The 20116-nt window shown below is 36.5% G+C and overlaps 1 protein-coding gene across 1 annotated transcript in view; it reads right to left on the reverse strand.

Moving 5' to 3' along the window:
- The window catches only part of si:dkey-225n22.4 (collagen alpha-1(XXI) chain), a 57658-nt gene that overhangs the window by 11732 nt on the left and 25810 nt on the right, over positions 1-20116 (reverse strand). The window contains exons 17-19 of the mRNA XM_051882915.1: positions 10340-10393; positions 2878-2922; positions 2474-2527 (exon numbers count right to left, since the gene is read on the reverse strand). Of these exons, the coding sequence (XP_051738875.1) occupies positions 2474-2527; positions 2878-2922; positions 10340-10393 (153 nt within the window). The remainder of the gene's footprint in view (positions 1-2473; positions 2528-2877; positions 2923-10339; positions 10394-20116) is intronic.

Here is a 20116-nt window from a genome sequence, read left to right on the forward strand (position 1 = left end):
AACTTGCTTATTAGCATTAACACTCTAAAAAAAGCTGGGTTAAAAACAACCCAAGTTGGGTTGAAAATGGACAAACCCAGCGATTGGGTTAAATGTTTGCCCAACATTTTATTTAACCCAACTATTGTTTAAAAATGACTGTATGTCTGACTTAAAATGAACCAAAAGTATGTTGGAAATTAAAAATCAGACACATAATTACTAGAGGCAACAATAATAATCAAAAGGTAAACATTTATTAATAAGCAATTTAATACATGTTTATTGCTTAATTATTATTTATTAAACTTATAATAAATGTATAAATAATAAAATATAAATTTAAATAATAATTTAATAAAAATAAATGTACATTTATTAAAAATATTAATAAATGTTAATTTTTTACCTATTTTGGGTTCATTTTAAGCAACAATATAGTAATTTTTAAACGTAGTTGAGTTAAACTGCTGGGTTAAAACAACCTAACTGCTGGGTGTGTCCATTTTCAACCCAACTTGGGTTGTTTTTAACCCAACATTTTTTTTTAGTGTATGCAATACCTAAACAACCTTACTAACTATTAATAAGCAGTAATTAGGAGTTTATTGAGGCAAAAGTCATAGTTAATAGTTAGTTAATAGTGAGAATTGGACCCTAATCTAAAGTGTGACCCAATAAGCTTACTTAAATTAAGAAAAAAAAAGAAAAAAAAAATCTAAATTAGTTTAGTTCGGTACAATAGGACCAAAACAAGTTCATTTAAATAAATGTTTTGCTGAGCCAACTTAATAAATATAAGTTCCTGTGACATACTAACCAGACATGTCTTTAGTGTACTAATGCTGCGTCCCAATCTGCATACTATCCGTCCTAATCCTAGTATGTTGAAATGAGTAATCCAACGATACATATTACTATGAAAAATGCTTAAAAAATACTATTTATTTGCATTTTATATAACATTTATATTTTCCAAAACATGTTTTAATATAAAACTGATAGAAAATCAAAGCCATAAATCTAAACAAGTTGTGTTCCAAATTTAAGGTTGATCTGTCAAAAAATGAGCTTTCAGTAAGAGTTTGTTTGGGCGCAGTACCAAACGCTTCCACTAGATGAGATTAGCTTCCCATTAATTTCCAATGCAGTCTTTTTTGACCACGAACAATACAAGTGTGACTATTTTTTCAGGACCATTTAAACTTTTCGAATCGTGTCCCTGATTTTTCTTTGTTTTGTGTTCACATGGCAAGTGTCAAAACCTTTACCAAGTTTCGTACAATTCCAATAAAGTATAATAAAAAAAAAATGTGTGTATGTGTGTGTATATACCAAATACCAAATAAATACATTTAGGTGAATATATAAAAAAACAAAATGTAAAATGTTTTGGTCAAACTTAAAAAAGAGAAGTGACATAAAAAGAGTACATTAAAAAAAGACCATTGGGGTAAGATGGGCCACCAGAATTGGCACCGGAGGAACTGAGTGGCATATTGTTACTGGTATTTTTATTTCTAAATTTAATACTTATTGTAATTAATGGAGTTATTATTAAACATTTCCAGAATTAGATTTTAGACATTTGCTTCTCATTAAAACCTATAGGCTAAATGAGCAAAATCATTCAATTTGAATGTTGCTATTATGACATATGGTCAATTCAATATGTAAATATTCATATGCCTGTGTATAAGTCATAAATTTGCCTTTAGATTCAGCTTTGTCTGCCATTGGTTATTCAATTATTCAACTAAATTGTCAAAATATTTTTTTCAGTATTTTACATTTATGACACTTTGAAACACATATAATCTTACATCTTACCCCCTTGCATAATTTTACATTTTGTGCTATAAGAACTAACTTGGCAAATGTTTCTATTTAATATATCATATCATATTTCTGGCTGAACTATCCCTTTAAAGAGGGCATCTTATTCTATGTTACATGGTCCATGTTTACAGTACAGTACAAAATAAGTTTCCTCTTTTGTACAGATGGAAATGAAATTGAAAGACTAGCAGATGTAGGTGTTCAGCTGTTGTTTTGATTTAATTTTTTTAGATTTAGAATATATCTCAGTATGGGATTTCTAAATTGCCATCTTATTCAGTTTTGTAAAACCCAAGTATTGAGAAATGTGTCCTGTGAAAACTGTAATGACTTCTGAAACACCACTAGGTGGCAGCAGCACTTCCTCTGACGCAGGCCGAGTGTTTGGCTCTGGCCTTTAGAGGTCACCCTAACATTGTTTAGCCGACCGCTGTGTAACACAGTCCCGGACTGATCGCTGCTTAACACCTGACCTCTGTCCAAATTGCTCTTTTTCCTCTCTGGCTTTGAGCTGCGGATCTGATGAGCAGCTCTACAGCTGCCTGGGACGCGATCCAATCCAATTTCTCTGAAGTGTCCAATTTTAACGGGTCAGCTGACACAATGAGGGGGTAAAGAGGTACGCCTGATGTATTCTGGCGGGACGTTTACTCACTGGAGGTCCTCTCGGTCCAGGTGATCCTTTCTGGCCAGCTGCTCCTCTCGCACCCTAAACCCCCGAAGATTCACAGCTTCAGGTTGTTATACAATTAAAGATACAGTGATGGTCTATGTTTTAAAGGCAGTTAAAATATGTTGTTACACATGAACTGTGTATATATATATATATATATATATATATATATATATATACACACAAACACACAGATTTGGTTGTATAGAACTACACAAAAGTTTGTGTTAGGTCACTTTTGTTGTATAACACATGTCGCACTAAACAGAACACATGCAGTACTACACGTTATACAACAAAAGTGACCTACCACAAACTTTTGTGTAGTTCTATACAACCAAATCTGTGTGTATATATACACATACATGTCGTGTGTGAGTTCATACCTGCGGTCCGTTCTCTCCTGCTTCACCAGGAAGGCCACGAATTCCCTAGAGAAGACAAGATGCGTCAGCCATACGCTTCATGTACCGTCTAACGCTCTGACGGACGGGACAAGTGCCGCTAATGACTTTGTGTTTCGCATACAGTCGGGATCAAGCCCCGATGTAATTCCATCATTCATCATGTTACTGTTATTACAGCATTACCAGGATGCCACTCAATTAATCCTACACTCTGGAAAAGCTATTGCTCAAATGGTAGCCTGCCAAGAAAAAGGACACAATTGACTCTCTGACATTCACACATTTTCAGTGTCTGTTTTTCTAGTCCACTAAAAGACTTTAATTGAGATCCATTAAAAACTTCCTCCATCCATCTGCTTCCTTTGAGGCTCCAGTAAGTGTCAGCGATGCACCTCGTATTACGGTACAATGAAGTCATTAAGCACAGAAATAAAAGCAAAAACTGCACTGTTCGCACCAACATGTTCCTCAAAAGTCTGTATAATATCATGTTATTTCTTAACCCGGCCTCGTGTTGTGTTGAAAAAACCCTATAAAACTCCTGGTGTTTCCAGTCAAAAATGAAATTGCTTATAAATCTCTCATAATGCTACATCATCACCAATTTTTGGATTCAATCTTTTTGTCAGCTTGTTTTATTTCAATTCGGACAGGTTTTGTGTTTTTTATTGGAACTGATCGATCGTAGGCCTTATTTATCTGAGCTTATGTACCTCAGTTTTTGAGTGAAAAAAAATTATTTGTGGATAATTTTGTCAATTTGACATAAAATATGAAACAAAATTTGCACTGTTTATCACACTAGTGTGCTTTAAAGTTTAACCATGAAATTTGTTTTGAAATGCTTTTATTTTGTACAAAATGGCACAAAGTCACACTTGCGTCAAAAATGACCGACCTGCAGAAAAATAACTTAAATCACTAGTTGCGCTATTTTATCACCAATTATTGGATTCAGTCTTTTTGTCAACTTGTTTTCTTTCAGTTAAGACAGGTTTTGTGTTTATTTTTGAACATGATGAACATGTTTCTGAACACTAATTGTTTCTCTGATTTTCTGTCATTTTTGACCAATATAAGCTCAGATCAATGAAGCCTACGATCAATCAGTTCCAAAAATAAATACAAAACCTGTCCTAATTTAAAGAAAACAAGTTGACAAAAAGATTGAATCCAATATTTGGTGATAAAATAGCATAACGATAGATTTATAAGCTATTTTTGTATGTCGGCCATTTTTGACCGTGAACACCACAAGTGTGAATTTGTGCCATTTTGTACAAAATAAAAGCATTTCAAAACAAATTTCCGGGTTAAACTTTAAAGCACACTAGTGTGATAAACAGTGCAAATTTTATGTAAAATTGTTAAAATTATCCACAAATAATACTTTTATCACACAAAAACTGAGGTGCATAAGCTCAGATAAATAAGGCCTATGATCGATCAGTTTCAATAATAAATACAAAACCTGTCCGAATTGAAATAAAACAAGCTGACAAAAAGATTGAATATTTGGTGATGATGTAGCATAATGAGAGATTTATAAGCAATTTTTTGTAGACCGGTCATTTTTGACAGGTTGAAAAAAACCCACAAAGAATTACAAAAAGTATCAAAAAATGTTGGGAAGTTGTCAGACTCTGGGCGAGTAAAGTCAGTAAATTTGAGTCCAATTCAAGAACATTAACTAGCATTTTTGGGTACAGGAAAATCCTTTCTGTGTCAAAATGACCCGAACAAAACATTTAAAGATTTCAGATCAATTCTGCTGACATTTTTACTCCTGTAAAAGGCCCTCAAAAACCTCAAAATATTTCATTTTACTTTGGTAATTTATGACTTTTAATTGCTTTATTACAATTATATTTAATATATTATTTATATACATTTATTATTTATATAAAAAACATTATCTATGAATTATTTTATCAAAAAATACTACTATGGTAATAAGAATCACCAATGAAAATAATGGGAATTGAGAATTAGCTAAAAAGTACCCCAAAGCTCTTTTTATACAACAAAATATCTCATATTTTACATTAAAGTATCAGACAAAACATAAAATGTAAACATTTAAATAGCATACATCAGCTTTTGAAAAAGTTGCTTCCTTTAGTGCTGTTAAAAACAGAAAATCCCTTCACAGATGAGTGAACGCTTTGTTAACACCTAAAAACTACCACTATTTACTCCAAAAATGAAATGTGAGAACCAGAGTCCTCTTCCTTCCTGTCACAGGCTGAATAATATCTTCCCACAACCCTGATGAGGATCTAAAAATAAACTTTTACTAGGAAACACTCGTGCAACAAAGAGGACTTTAGTTTCAGAGGGCCCCGCATTAGAGCATTCTTATGGTTTCAGCACCTGCGCTTGTTGCCCAAATGTTTGCATTCAAAACAATTAATCATCTGTTGTAGCTTCATAACACTGAATAACAAGCATGTGACCGGATCCGACACCTGTAACGGCAAAGCTGAGAGACATGCAGAAGTGTGGAGGAAACATCAAGGTCCGTGTTTGATTCAGCCGCCCCTAGAGATCATACAACCAAGGCTAAAATACAGGGGAATAGTCACACAGCTTTGAAATGGAGATGCCTGCATATTATCTAGCCTTAATGAGTCATTTCATAGTGAGCGGCCTCAATCGATCGCATTTCACTCAAAGTCTCTTCTTCTTTCAGAGAAGCTGAATTACATCAAAAAACTTCTGAGGTTTAATTTGAGAGGAAACACTGCAGAAGGAAGGAGAGCGAGACTGTAAACGTAATTACATGCAAGATGAAAGGTGTCACACCTGACGAGAAAAATGAGTCGAGTGTTAATTTGCTAGGTTGAGATGTAATGATTAGTAGCAGGAAATGACTTATTAGCAAATCACAGTTATGCTTTCAAGTGCAAAGCAAAATTGTCCAAATATAACCGACTGATTCAGCCGAAGCAGCTCATTACTGGCACAGGATATTTATCATTATTTATAAAACAGAAATTAGAAAAGCAACCACATGTGGGTGACTCTCACAAAACCTGCCAAGACGGTGTTTGGGTCACACTGCAGCTTAATATCGAAAGAGAAAAAAAAGATTAATTATGTTTTGCATGAATAAAACAAGGCCTATATTTAGGCCATTTAAAGGGTAGTTCACCAAAAAATGAAATTTCTGTCATTAATTACTCACCCTCATGTTGTTCTACACCTGTAAGACCTTTGTTCATCTTCAGAACACAAATGAAGATATTTTTGATGAAATCTGAGAGCTATATGACTCATCCACAGACAGCAATATAATCAACACTTTCAAGGTCCAGAAAGGTACTAAAGACATTGTTAAAACAGTCATGTGACTGCAGTGGTTCAACCTTAATGTTATGAAGAGACAAGAATACTTTTTGTGCGCAAAAACAAAACAAAAATAACCACTTTATTTAACAATCTCTTCTCTTCTGTGTCATTATCCTTACGCAGTGAAGGCTTCCGTGTTTATGTCCGAACGCCGGCTCAGTATTGGCCAAAGCTGATCACGTGACGCATGCGTGTGATGCTGATGCGGGAGCCGGACAATAATGAGTTGGCATTCTGACGTAGAACCTGGAAGCGCTGGACGTAAACAACGAATGAGAATGACACAGAAGAGATTGTTGAATAAAGTCATTATTTTTGTTTTGTTTTTGCGCACAAAAAGTATTCTCGTCTCTTCATAACATTAAGGTTGAACCACTGCAGTCACATGACTGTTTTAACAATGTCTTTAGTACCTTTCTGGACCTTGAAAGTGTTGATTATATTGCTGTCTATGGACGAGTCATAAACCTCTCGGATTTCATAAAAAATATCTTAATTTGTGTTCTGAAGATGAACGAAGGTCTTACAGGTGTGGAACGACATGAGGGTGAGTAATTAATGACAGAAATTTCATTGTTTGGCGAAATAACCCTTTAAGATTTTTTGCTTTGTGACAATATTTAAATGAAAAATAAGCACTTGGGGGGAAAAAACAAAAAAAATCTCATCTAATTTTACAAAACAAAAAAACAAATTAAAATATAATATTTTTTTAAAAATACAACTTACTTGTTTTAAATAAATTTTTTGGGGTTGGTTTTTATTGTCTCTTCTGCTCACTAATGCTGCATTTAATTGATCAAAAATACAGTAAAAAATTGTGAAATATTATTCCAATGTAAATCAGCTGTTTTCTATGTGAATATATAGTAAAGTGTAATTTATTCCTGTGATCAAAGCTGAATTTTCAGCATCATTACTCCAGTCTTCAGTGTCACATGATCCTTCAGAAATCATTCTAATATGATGATTTGATGATCAAGAAACATTTATTATTATCATCAATGTTGAAAACAGTTCAGATTTTTGTGGAAACTGATTTTCAGGATTCTTTGAATAGAAAGTTCAAAAGAACAGCATTTATTTGAAATAGAATCTTTCATAACATTATAAATGTTTTTTACTGTCACTTTTGATCAGATTAATGTCATTACTGATTAAAAAAATGCATTTGGAAAAAAAAATGTAGTGGACTACTAAATAATACAGTTATGAAAATCACCACTGAGAATGATGACAATGCAAAAAAATATATATAGAAAATATTTTGTGAGATTCACCCTTATTATTGAATAATCCTGTATGAAAGAACACATCTCATGACATGAAGTGTGTCCATGTTCAGCGTGAGGTTTGAGGCCGTGTTGAGTGGGAGGAGCGCTTCATTCAGACTCCAGCCATACAGCACTTTATTAGTATGTGGGCGACATTAACAAGCAAACCAGGCTTGTATATTTTTGTGCTCTGCTGCCAGTTTCTACACTCCACTGAGGCTGGATGCTCATTTGACATGCAATTATTTAATCTCCACTGCATGTATGGATTGAACTCAGATGTAGATCAAATATAAAATCCATTTTTCTCTCATTTAAGCATACAAACAAAACTAATGCTGATTGACTACAGATGTAAAGCTGCCCACATCTGAGGCTGTAATGTGTAATTGAGTTTTAACCTGTTCTACAGTGTGAGGATGCTGAACTGCCACAGACTCAAATAAAATAAATATTTTTTCTGTCAAATGAGCAGGATGTTCTGACATGGAGACTCTGGGCTGCTGTAGATGCTGAGAGTCATGCTGGCTCTCTCTCCATCTGTAAACACTGCGGCTGATGCAGGGCTTTACTCTCATTCTACATTCTACAGTCGTTTCTTTACTCAGGGCATCTAGAGTTTTTGCGATCAAATTTAAGGCTTTATAAATAAAATATAACATCATACGGGTGGGTAGAGTAACATAACACAAGTTCACATAATACAGGTTTTGACCAAAACAAATTTATAAAATGGTAAAGAAATGGGATAAGTCAAACTTATTCATTCTTATAGCCCTTTTTGTGTTTGCAAAGAGCGATTATGCAAGTTTACATCTCAATTCATAGATGGAAAAACAGAATTGTGAGATACTCGTTATTCTGACTTTTTTCCCATCAGAATTGTGATATAAACTCTGAACTGGGAGATATAAACGCGCAAATGCAAAAAAAGTCAGAATTGTGAGATAAAATGTTATAGACTATGTTTAAGCCTCTGGTGCTCTTCGGTCATTTATTTATTTATTTTATTTTTTTATTTTTACTTCATTGGAATGGTACGGAACTTGATAAAAGTTTTGGCACTTACTATGTGAACAAAAAAAAAAAAAAAAAAGTCATGAACATAATTCGAAAAGGTTAAATGGTCCTGAATAAAATAGTCACACTTGTGTTCCTCACGGTCAGAAATGAGCACATTGGAAATGAATGGGAGACGAATTTCGTCTAGTGGAAGCATTTGGTACTGCGGCTGAAAAAAATCTTCCTGAAAGCTCATTTTTTGAGATATCAACCTCAAATTTGGAACACAACTTTTTAGATTTATGGCTTTGATTTTCTTGCCGTTTTAGAGCAAAACTTGTTTTTTAAAATATATGAATATATGTATTTTTGTGCATTAAACATTAAATTCTGTAAATTTAAGTTAACTTTTTAAAACATTTTTCTCTTCAGAAATAATTTGCCATGTGTCGTCTTTAAAAAGAGACCAAAATTAAAGCATTCAAAATTTATGACAGTTTAAGATGAAAATTTCATTTTCAGGTCTGTGATCAAAAAGTCAATAAATGGATTATAACTACAGCGTAAATATAATTTAGTACTATAAAATCCCCTAAAAATACAAAATCTTAAATAAAAAACATTATCGGACTAAAATATAGTACATTCATTTCATTGAAATAAAAAATTCGGTCATTTTTGGCCGACACACGAAGAGCATCAGAGGGTTAAAAGTTATCCATGTAAAATGTTATAGGTTTAAATATTATTTAATTCTGTAACTGTAACTGTATGTCTCCTATGAACTGCATATGTAAATATTATGTAGACTTACTGTTTACATCAAATTCATGCTTTAATAATAGAATAATCACAGTCCAGTCTGTGACTTGCAACATAAACGTCTGCGTTTAGCTTCAAAGCACGTCTTCAACAACGGTATTCTATAGAAATGAAGACTATATTTTTTGCATTCAGATTTTGACATCCAAAGCCACAACAAAACATTTTTTCTCTCATTCTGTGGATTTTGCCCATTTTCCTCCACTTGTTATCACTATTTTTCTGCCACCACTATGTGCATGTTTATCACACAGAATGTTTTTCTTATTCCTAAAACATGTTATTATCTTATTATGTTTAGTTTCAAAGAATGCATATTAGCTTCTTATTTCGATCCACCGGCTGAATGAAAATGCGGTTTACTGACAATAGATGGACAATAGATGCACTTTTTAGAAATGCAACAAGTTTGCCGGTATGACATAAACACCATTAAAAACACCACAAATTAAACATTGTCATAATTCATCTGTGATGTTCTTTGATTGCGAAGCGCTCTGAAACCGTGGGCCTGTAGAAGGTGAGATAGCGACACATTTTTACTGTAAAAACATGTAGCATTCTCATTTATTTCCTTAAATTGTCACCTTTTGAAGTTTAATAACCACCTTAGGCCATATCACGATTCCTTTCCCCAAATTTAACACCTCTTCAAATTATAATTAAAGTGAAGTGAAAGTGACTCTCTAACCATTAGGCCACAACTGCCCCAAAACTATTAAGACTATTCTTATATAATTTAAGACTTTGTATGACCTTAAATTTGATACAGCTGAATTCAGGACTTTTAATGACCGTTACAGAACTTTATGGAAGCAATGCAAAGGGATTGTCAGGTTTCTGACACTGATAATTATAAAGGACTCAGTCAACACGTTTGTTTGGGTTAAAAATCTGGTATTGAACTGCATTTAAATACATGTGACATATATTTAACAAATGCAGCTTTTGTTAAGCAGGATAAAAGAGGAAGAAGAGCAAAAGCGACTCACTGGAACACCTTGCGGTCCATCTGCGCCCGGCAGCCCGACGTCTCCTTTCTCTCCCTGAGGAACAGACAACAGATGTGTTGATCAACAATTCACTCTTCAGATCTGAAATTGTTTAACTGTGGCACTCACAATCACTTTTAAGATGAATAAGTTTAAAAACACTCTCAGAAAAAAAGTTAATGCTCCATAAAGGGTTTGAAGTTGAACGGGAAACATATTTAGAAGTGAACAGAGAATATGACTTTATATTAAAGTGGCTTTGTGTTTGTTTTCTTGCAGGGTGCCAGATCTCACTGGACACATAAAACAGAGCCTTTCACTGCAAAACAAGCCGGCAGTGCTGGAATTGAACATCTTTTGTCTGTCTTTTATATTTTCTTAGTGTTTAGTTCTAATAGGATGCACTACTAAGATGCATAAATACATAACAAATCAGTATTTTGTCTTGTTTTCCAGTAAATATATCAAAATATATTAAAGGGCACCTTTTCACAAGATGTAATATAAGTCTCTGGTGTCTCCAGAATGTGTCTGTGAAGTTTCAGCTCAAAATACCCCACAGATCATTTATTATAGCTTGTCAAATTTGCCCCTATTTGGGTTTGAGCAAAAACACGCCGTTTTTGTGTGTGTCCCTTTAAATGCAAATGAGCTGCTGCTCCCTGCCCCCTTTCCAGAAGAGGGCGGAGCTTTAACAGCTCAACAACAACAAAGCTGGAGAATCTCACGCAGCCAAAATGAGGATTGTCAGTAACGGTGTTCAGCCTTACATTGTTCAAAACATGTAAGTCGGACATATTTTGGGTTCATTTTAAGCAACAATACAGTCATTTTTAAACAATAGTTGAGTTAAATAAAACTACCCAGCAGGTTGAGCAAACATTTAACCCAACCACTGGGCTAAAACAACCCAATTGCTGGGTTTGTTTTTAACCCAGCATTTTTTTTTTTTAGAGTGTAGTAAAAAATATTATTATTTTTATAAAGATAATTAAATTAGAAGCAAAATTGTGATAAGAATTGTTTTCTTGAATTTTTCTAAATTCACTGGCATTAGCATAGTCCTTAGTAAACATGTCAGATTTATGCTTATGTGAGGTACAGTAAATGTCTCTTGTCTTAAAAACATTTGGCTACACTTTTCATTTTTTTCAGGAGTGACAACTGCATTTTAATGTGGGAGTGAATCGTTCCATGTGTGTCCGGAACTCGTCTCACTCCCAAAACTGCATGCGATGATTGACACCATGGTGATAACCATAGCAACATCCTGGCGTCTTACGTGCTTGGTATCTGCTATTCTGACCAAAGTAATATTACAGCGAAAAAAGACTTATGTTCAGCAATTTTAACTAAATCGTCGTGTTTTGCTTGTGCTTGGAAAGGCTGCTTCACACAGAGCGGCTCCTGCAGTGTTGCCATGTCCACTTATTATAAGTGTTTTGGGCTTGTTCTTTAAACACACCATACACACCGCATACAATTTTTTGTAAATGCAATTGTCATTCTTTTTTTTTCTTTTTTTTTTTTCTCTCTTCTCTTATTTGTGTGCATTTGTGAAGAGTAGATTTTGATCTGCTGTAGTGCAGGTGTAGAGGAGGCAGGCGTCCTGTTCAACACAGTCATTGCCTTTAAGTAAAGATCAAATATTTGCTCTCTGTGAAAGCTTCAAGTACACTCACTAACACTTCGGCTTTGTGAAGCGGTTTGAAAGGCTGAGAGAAAGAGAAACTAAGAGCTTGGCCTTCCAGAACATATAAAAACATCTAAGCAAGCAAACCGTTCATTAGAAGAGCAGAGAGACTGAAAGAGAAAACACAAATGTAGACTGCGGCGGCCTGGATCTGGACCCAATAACTACTTCAACTCTGGCCTGACATCTGTAGGTGTGTTTGGCAACCTAAAACATGTCCTATGGTGAGCAAATATTCAAAGCATACAGTTTGTGGAAAAGATGTCTCAGACACAAAACTACACAGCCCATCCCATTAATGTATGTCCAACACATGCAGGATGGCTAGACATGTATGTGCTATAAATGTTTTCTTTCTGGTATGAACCTTTCTGTTATTGAGGTATCGTTCATTTTCAACACACATTGGAAAAACACCTGTGCAAAATTATATTACGTCACTTCTTGCACATTTCAAAGTGAAATGTGCAGTGATTGTAGCCCTAAAATATGGACTAAAGTTTGTTTGCTTTAACAAACACCACTAATTGAGAGCCATATGTACGGTTACTTCCTGGTTTTCGTTACTCCAGCTTGGGAATTTCCAGTGAACCGTTAGCTGTCATTCTGTACTCGCTGTACATCGACATAAAACCATCAATGGTTCACTTTTTAATGTTGTATTTATATTTTAATGCAGTTATCACACTTACCTATAATTTGCCAATAAACCGGTTTTATTGACCGCAATATAGATGAAGCTAATGGGAACGTTTGAATAAGAAATGTGGTGTCTGTAATTAGACACGCACACGCAACATTTTTCCAGCACTTCAAATGTTATTTTTAATGTGATGACCAAAAACATTATTTGTTCATCCTTCTGAGATTGTCCACATTTGTAAAACCGAACGTTTCAAGATGTAGAAAATCCAACATTTGATAGATATCCATCAGATGGCAGCAGAGGATCATTTATTGGCTCATATTCGCCATTTCCTGTAATAGTTTTTCACTCAGTTTCGCTTTTGAATAAATATTAAACATTATAAAATCACTAGGTTTAAAAATACATTTTGTCAAGGTGAAGTATGAAGTACTCACAACATCTCATGAAAAACAATAACTTTTCTTGTGAATGAATTACACAGAAAGTGATTGATTCAATCATCAATGATTTCAGCACACTTGTGAAAACTCACATTTTATTCAATGAATCTAACTAAAGTGCACAATAAATCTTTCATTTACAGTGTGTTTATGCTTTTGATGGTCAAATTGAATTTTGTCAAGAAGGAACACTGAGAGACACGACTTTTTTTTATGTCATCTTACGTTTGAATAACTAAATTAATGCTAGGCCTGATATTTAAGTGACTATATTCTGATTTTAAACTAAGTATTACACTATTGATGCTGTTAAAGCTACCTCAGGACAGTGAAGATACCGACACACCAACAAGTGACATTTCACTGGAAGTTTTCCAGCTGGATTATATTATTGCAGAAGTTCTTAAGAACGTTCAGTGCGTATGATCAATTATGTGCAAAATACCAAGTAGATGACTGTTCTGAAAATCTACTGAAAGCCTATCAAAATAGACTGTGTGACCTAAAATAAGAGGTTTTTACATGGATGTGATATTGCTTAGCAACACAGTTTCCTATAGCAAGTCATCCCACTCCACCCACAGCAGTCACATCAGCATTACATTATAACCAGATGTTCATCCACCTTGAAAAGTGAAGTCCCAACTCTAAAGGAAGACAGATTTACAGGCTCAAAAACAAACCTTTTACTGAAGAACAAGCTACACATTTCTGCCTTTAAACCCTCTGGCATTCCTGGAAACATGTTTTCTGTTTGTTTATATCAACAGGACAGGTCAAAATGATGTGATAATACTGTAAATACTGACAGTATATATATATATGCCATAAATACTGTCCAGGAACACAAATATATGCCTAAAACAAATTTGCCAGCTCCATAATTTGAAGTTTATCCACTCTTTGACAAAGGGTCTTTCTTTACTTTTCCTGTTTGATTATTTGTTCATTTTGCTGAAGTCTTCTGTCAACACTGCAGTCAGTGGTTTGGACATCAGGGTCCTGTCCTGTCTTTTAGCCTTCCGCTTGCAAAAGATTCATTTATTTGGAGAACATATTAGAGAACATTAACTTATTTGAGTTTCACAATCAACCTGAAGTTTCATTTTATAACATCATTCATCAAAAGAACCACTGTGTAACTTTGTTCGAACCTCTGCAAAAGGTTTATCAATGATATAAGGAAATGTAGAAATTTTTTCCCAAACTCTCTACAGTCTTGATGCTGGGTTAAAAACAACCAAAGCTGGGTTGAAAATGGACAAACCCAGTGATTGGGTTGTTTTATCCCCGTAGTTGGGTTAAATGTTTGCCCAACCTGCTGAGTAGTTTTATTTAACTCAACTATTGTTTAAAAATGACTATATGTCTGACTTAAAATGAACCCAAAATATGTTGGAAATTAAAAATCAGACACATAATTACTAGAGGCAACAATAATAATCAAAATGTGAACATTTATTAATAAACAATTTAAAAAATGATTATTGTTTAATTATTATTCATTAAACTTATTAATAAATGTTAATTTATTAAACATATAAATAAATGTTAATGTCCACATACTTTGGGTTCATTTTAAGCAACAATACAGTCATTTTTAAACAATAGCTGAGTTAAATAAAACTACCCAGCATGTTGAGCAAACATTTAACCCAGCTGCTGGGTTTGTCCATTTTCAACCCAACTTGGGTTGTTTTTAAACGCAGCATTTTTTAGAGTGTATAATATTCTTTCTCAGCCCTGAAACTCAACCCATTTTTCAAGGCCACCCCCAGTATACAGTATATTAAAATCATAAACGTATGACTAGTATCATAAATGAAAGACTAGTCTTCAGTCAGCGGCAGCAGCGCCTGCGACCCAGTCAGATCCTTTCTGAATCCAGTTCAAAAACCCAGACTGAAATGATTCATGTACAAATCCATTTCTTCAGGTCAACCCACAGTGAACAGCTGGTCTGTTCCTCACACAAATCTTTTGTGACACGCTTATAGTGAACAATTCCTTTCATTTCTGTACTAGTTCTGTTTGATCTAAACCAATGGTTCTTAACCAGGGGGCTGGCTTAAAATTAATCAAATTAACATATTATTAATACAATTAATGTTAGTGTTTTTGTTAATCAATTAAAATAATTTAACTAACTAACTTAACCTAACTTTATAAAAAAACAAAACAAAAAAAAAACATTGCTTCTGTTTGTTTTCCAGTTTCTTTCTTTCTTTCTTTCTTTCTTTTTTTTTTTTTTAAAGGGATTAAAAACAAGCAGTTCTGCCATAATTATAACAGAAAACTGGCGGAAGTACCTTACCTTGGGGCCTTTGAAAATTGTGCTGGACTTTGAGTCCAAACAGTTGAGAGTCATGTGACGTCGCGACTGCAGAATTACAGACTTTCGTGTCTCAGAGGTGTCGGTTTTGATATAATTGTCCACATTCTCACAGCGTTTCTGGACTAAATTGATTCAGACATATAATTTCAGGTGTATGATGTGCCAGAAACATAAAAGAAGTTGGCTACTTCAGAACCTTGTTTTCCAAAACATCACTTATATTCCTGTAAATCTATGGTGTGGATGTGTGGTAAAATTGGTGGCAAAAACATTGTTGGTTCCATATGTCTCCTCAAAGTTGTAAAATGAGTTCAGTACAAAATATGGACAAACGATCCAGCTCAGTTGCAGAACTTGGGGAGGTTAAAACATGCTGGTTTAGATCTGTTTATTATTGATAAGTCATCATACATCTATATTTTCCTCACCCTTCTTTATTTACAGCATGTTTAAAAAGTGCAGGTCTCTGATTCTGACAACCACATGAAGTAGACTAAACATTTCTGTGCATTTATAGAGCACTATTGTGTTAGTGCTATAAAATACACCCGTTTATGTCTTCTCTTCACCAGTCTGACTGAGTAAAGTGTATACACAGCTAAAACAATATACTGTATATATCCATCTAGGCTAGTGTGTTTCAGCAAAAGTGTCAAGTGAAAACTGATGTTACGAGCATTTCTTCATGTCTGTCATTATGGAGGCAAATCTATAGAAAACTAATTTAAATTTAAAGAGAGTAAACCTTCAGTTTGCATTAGTAAAAATCCCCAGCACTAATGCACAGTCTGTCTGGAACCAGCAAACACACACAATCGGAGCGAAAATCTCTCGTCCAATCAAATTTGAGGACCAGAACTAAGTGTCGTATAATCCTATTTAACTGAGTTGAAAATACGAGAACATCGCTGTTCACAGCTGAAGCTCTTGAGCCCAGGCAATTGCATACGGTATTATCTTCAAACACATATAGACATATGCACAAACTCACAGGACAGTACTAGGCCTATACACTGTGCTCTTACTGTAAAACAATCCCACCCAGCTGTACACACATGTGGTTTATGCATTTACTGGTCTGGTTTAAGCACCCTAGCAGTCTTGAATCTGAACGTAAGAGTGTATATATGAACATTTCAAAAACTTGATATCTGTCTCTCTAACCATCTATGTTTTTGCTTTACAACTAAATTAATCTTTTAAAGTGTTTAGATGTTATTTCTGGAAAACGAGACAAAAGTACTGATTAAGAAAATTCATTTTTTGCTATGACAAAAGTCTTTCAGAATAATGACTGGCCGTGTGTGAGGGCTGTGGAAGTTCACAACACACAAACGCATGTGTTTGTTTACATGTGTGTGTACGTGTGGTATGTGATTTGATTCTGAAATGGGCTCGAGACGCTCCAAAACTGTAAAACCTCAGCAGTAAAACCCAAAGGCCACATGAAAGTAACCAGAGAGGACTGGTTATCTAGCTACTCTGAAGCAGAGGACCCTCGCAGGGACTGAAGCTTTATATGGAGCTGGGGAGGCTTTTGTGGTCTTTTAACAGTCCTAAAATCCTAAATAAGGAGGTTTTTGAGCAAGTTTGGGGTTATCTTGGGACTTTTTTTTTTTTTTTTCTACTAAAGTAAGGAGCTTGTTTTAAAGAGTTACACCACAGCATAATTGTTAAAAATCAAAAAAGTGAGAAGTCCTCTATTTGCTAGCCTGGAGTGTTAAACTTTATAGTAGCATCCAGTAAACTGAACCATTTGATGCTGACTGTACATAAAAGACATTTGCACGTAAACTGATGTTCCCTTTCAAGGGAATTCGCACTGCATCGATTGACGCTGAGGGAATGCTCTGCATGATTTCGTCGTGAAGCACGTGTGAAATCAGTCCAATGGCATGACGAGACATCAGAGGCTGGTGACATCACGACCAGGAAACTATAAAGCATGCCCAAACAGTACAGCGCTAATTATGCAAAGCATAAGCAACGTCTGGTCAGGCTGCAGCATGTTTACACACCATGAGCGTACTGCAAGCCTACCAGTTGGATCTGTTAGGAGATCTCCATGAGGGCAGGGGAATTGGCCCTGACGCAGTCACAGAGTTGCGTCGAGCCACAGATCTTTGTCTCCGGGACACCAAGGAGACAGCCAGATCCATCGGTCTGGCCACGGAGAGGTTGGTTGAATGTAAGCGCCATCAAAGAGAAAGACAAAGAGTTCCAAAAACTCCTCACCTGTCGTTCTCACATCTCAGGGGCTGAAACATCTAAAGCCAGTTCCTCACACCGTGCCACTCAAAAACAGAGCGTCACTACCCGAGCTCCCCCCCCAGAGAGAAGGGGGATCAGGGTGGCGCTCTCAACCGCAGCCTTTGAGGGGTAAGACAGACCTGAGGACCGTCATTATCGCCAAGAAGGCTGCGGTCTCTGGCGAGCTCATATCTCAGTGTCTGCCTGGAAACGTAGTGGCCCTGGGATACTTGCCCCCTCTGAGGAGGATCTCAGAGCGACCAGTTTGGTTGTTCCCTGCCAGTTCGCCGCTTCAGGGCATCAAAGTGGTTCCTCGAAAAACATCACAGGCCAGTCTCAAGAGATTGGTTCCCTTAGTAGATTATCTGGCAGCGTGGAAACTACTGCCAAATATATCTCACTGGGTCCTGCGCACAGTCGTAAAGGGTTAAACAATTGTCTTGCCGGGTCTTGCGCACCCAGATTTATGGGGGTCCTGCCCCGAGCAGGCTCTGGTTATGGAAGAAGAGGTAAAAACTTTGTTGGGGAAGGGAGCCATAGAACATATACTTCCTCCTAACAGAGAAACTGGTTTCTACAGCCGGTATTTTATCTTTCTGAAGAAGGATGGGGGGTTGCGTCCCATTTTGGATCTGTGTCATCTGAACTAGTCAGTCATGCAGCTCAAGTTCAAAATGTTAACCTTGAGACAAATCGTGTCACAGATCAGATTCGAGGATTGGTTTGTCACGATATATCTCAAGGAAACTTCCATGTATCCATCCTTCCACAACACAGGAAGTTCCTAAGGTTTGCTTTTGGGGGGCGAAGCGTACCAAAATTGGGTTCTTCCATTCAGTCTAGCTTTATCGCCCCACACTTTCACCAAATGCGTGGATGCAGCACTGGCACCATTGCGTCTGCAGAGGATCCGTATTCTGAACTACATCGACGATTGGTTGATTTTAGCTCAGTCGCATCAGTTAGCATTCCGGCATCGAGATGTCGTTCTCGCTCAAATGAAAATATTGGGGTTAAGGTTAAACGCCAAGAAGAGTGTGCTTTCTCCAGCACAGAAGACCACTTTTCTAGGCGTGGTATTGGATTTGGTTATGATGCCTTTCTCCGGCATGCATCGAGTCAATCCTGTCAGTCATAAACCGAATAAAGCTAGGCCAGTCACTCACTGTAAAACCATTTCAGAGGCTGTTGGGTTTGATGGCAGCAGCGTCCAATGTCATACCTTTTGGCCTGTTGTACACAAGCCTATACAGTGGTGGCTCAGGACCAGGGGGTTTTCTCCGAGGGGCAATCCTTTTAACATGATCAAGACCACGTGGAAACCTGAAAAGAAACCTGGTTCATGTGCCATGTTGGGAGCTCCTTGTCGTCGCAAAATGCTAGTGACGGATGCTTCCGTCATGGGTTGGGGAGCAATTCTATGTGGTTTCTCAACTCAAAGACTGTGGGCATCATCTTTCCTGGCACATCAACTGCCTGGAAATGATGGCTGTCTTTCTTGCTCTCAAGAATTTACCTCCCAGATCTTAGGGGCCACCATGTGCTCGTCCGCTCAGACAACTCATCGGTGGTTGCCTACATAAATCACCAGGGGGGTTTGCCCTCACGTCCACTCTGCAAACTGGCACACCAATAGACGTCTCACTATCCACTCTGGTTCTCCCTCACGCATCCAGCTCATCTGGGACTGGATGCTATGGTTCAGACATGGTTGAGGCTACATCTATTGGCTTTTCCCCCCGAGCGCTCTGCTCCTGGAAATTCTGGAAAGAGTTGTTGTTGAGACCATTCTGCAGTCCAGAGCTCCATCCATGAGGAAATTGTATGCCCTGAAGTGGAGAGCATTCACTTCCTGGTGTAGTGGTCGTCAGCTGGATTAACCCAGTTTACTGCCCTGTTGGTACAGTGCTGGACTTCCTGCAAGAGCGATTTACTGCAGCGTTATCCCCGTGCACTTTAAAGGTCTATGTGGAGGCCATAGCTGCTTACCACATTCCTTTGGGTGGAATGTTTTTAGGGAGAGACCCGTTGGTATCACGTTTCCTCTATGGCACATTGAGGCTGAGACCAGCAGTACGCATTAGGGTACCAGCTTGGGATCTGGCCTTGGTGCTCCGAGGCCTATCCCTGGCTCCCTTCGAGCCTATTGAAGAGGTTTCAGTCGTTTTTGACTCTTAAAGCTTTGTTCCTCCTGGCTATCACATCTCTTAAAAGAATAGGATATTTGCAAACCCTGTCGGTTGCTCCTTTGTGCTTGGAATTTGCACCTGGCATGGTGAAAGTGTTTCTTCATCCGAGACCGGGTTATGTTCCCAAGGTCCCCACTAATGTGGCTAGATCTATTGTACTACAAGCCTTCTGTCCTCCTCCCTTTCGGAACTCTGCCCAGGAAAGGAATAATCTGCTTTGT

Source organism: Ctenopharyngodon idella, chromosome 23 (genome assembly GCF_019924925.1).
Source record: "Ctenopharyngodon idella isolate HZGC_01 chromosome 23, HZGC01, whole genome shotgun sequence".
Taxonomy (NCBI): domain Eukaryota; kingdom Metazoa; phylum Chordata; class Actinopteri; order Cypriniformes; family Xenocyprididae; genus Ctenopharyngodon; species Ctenopharyngodon idella.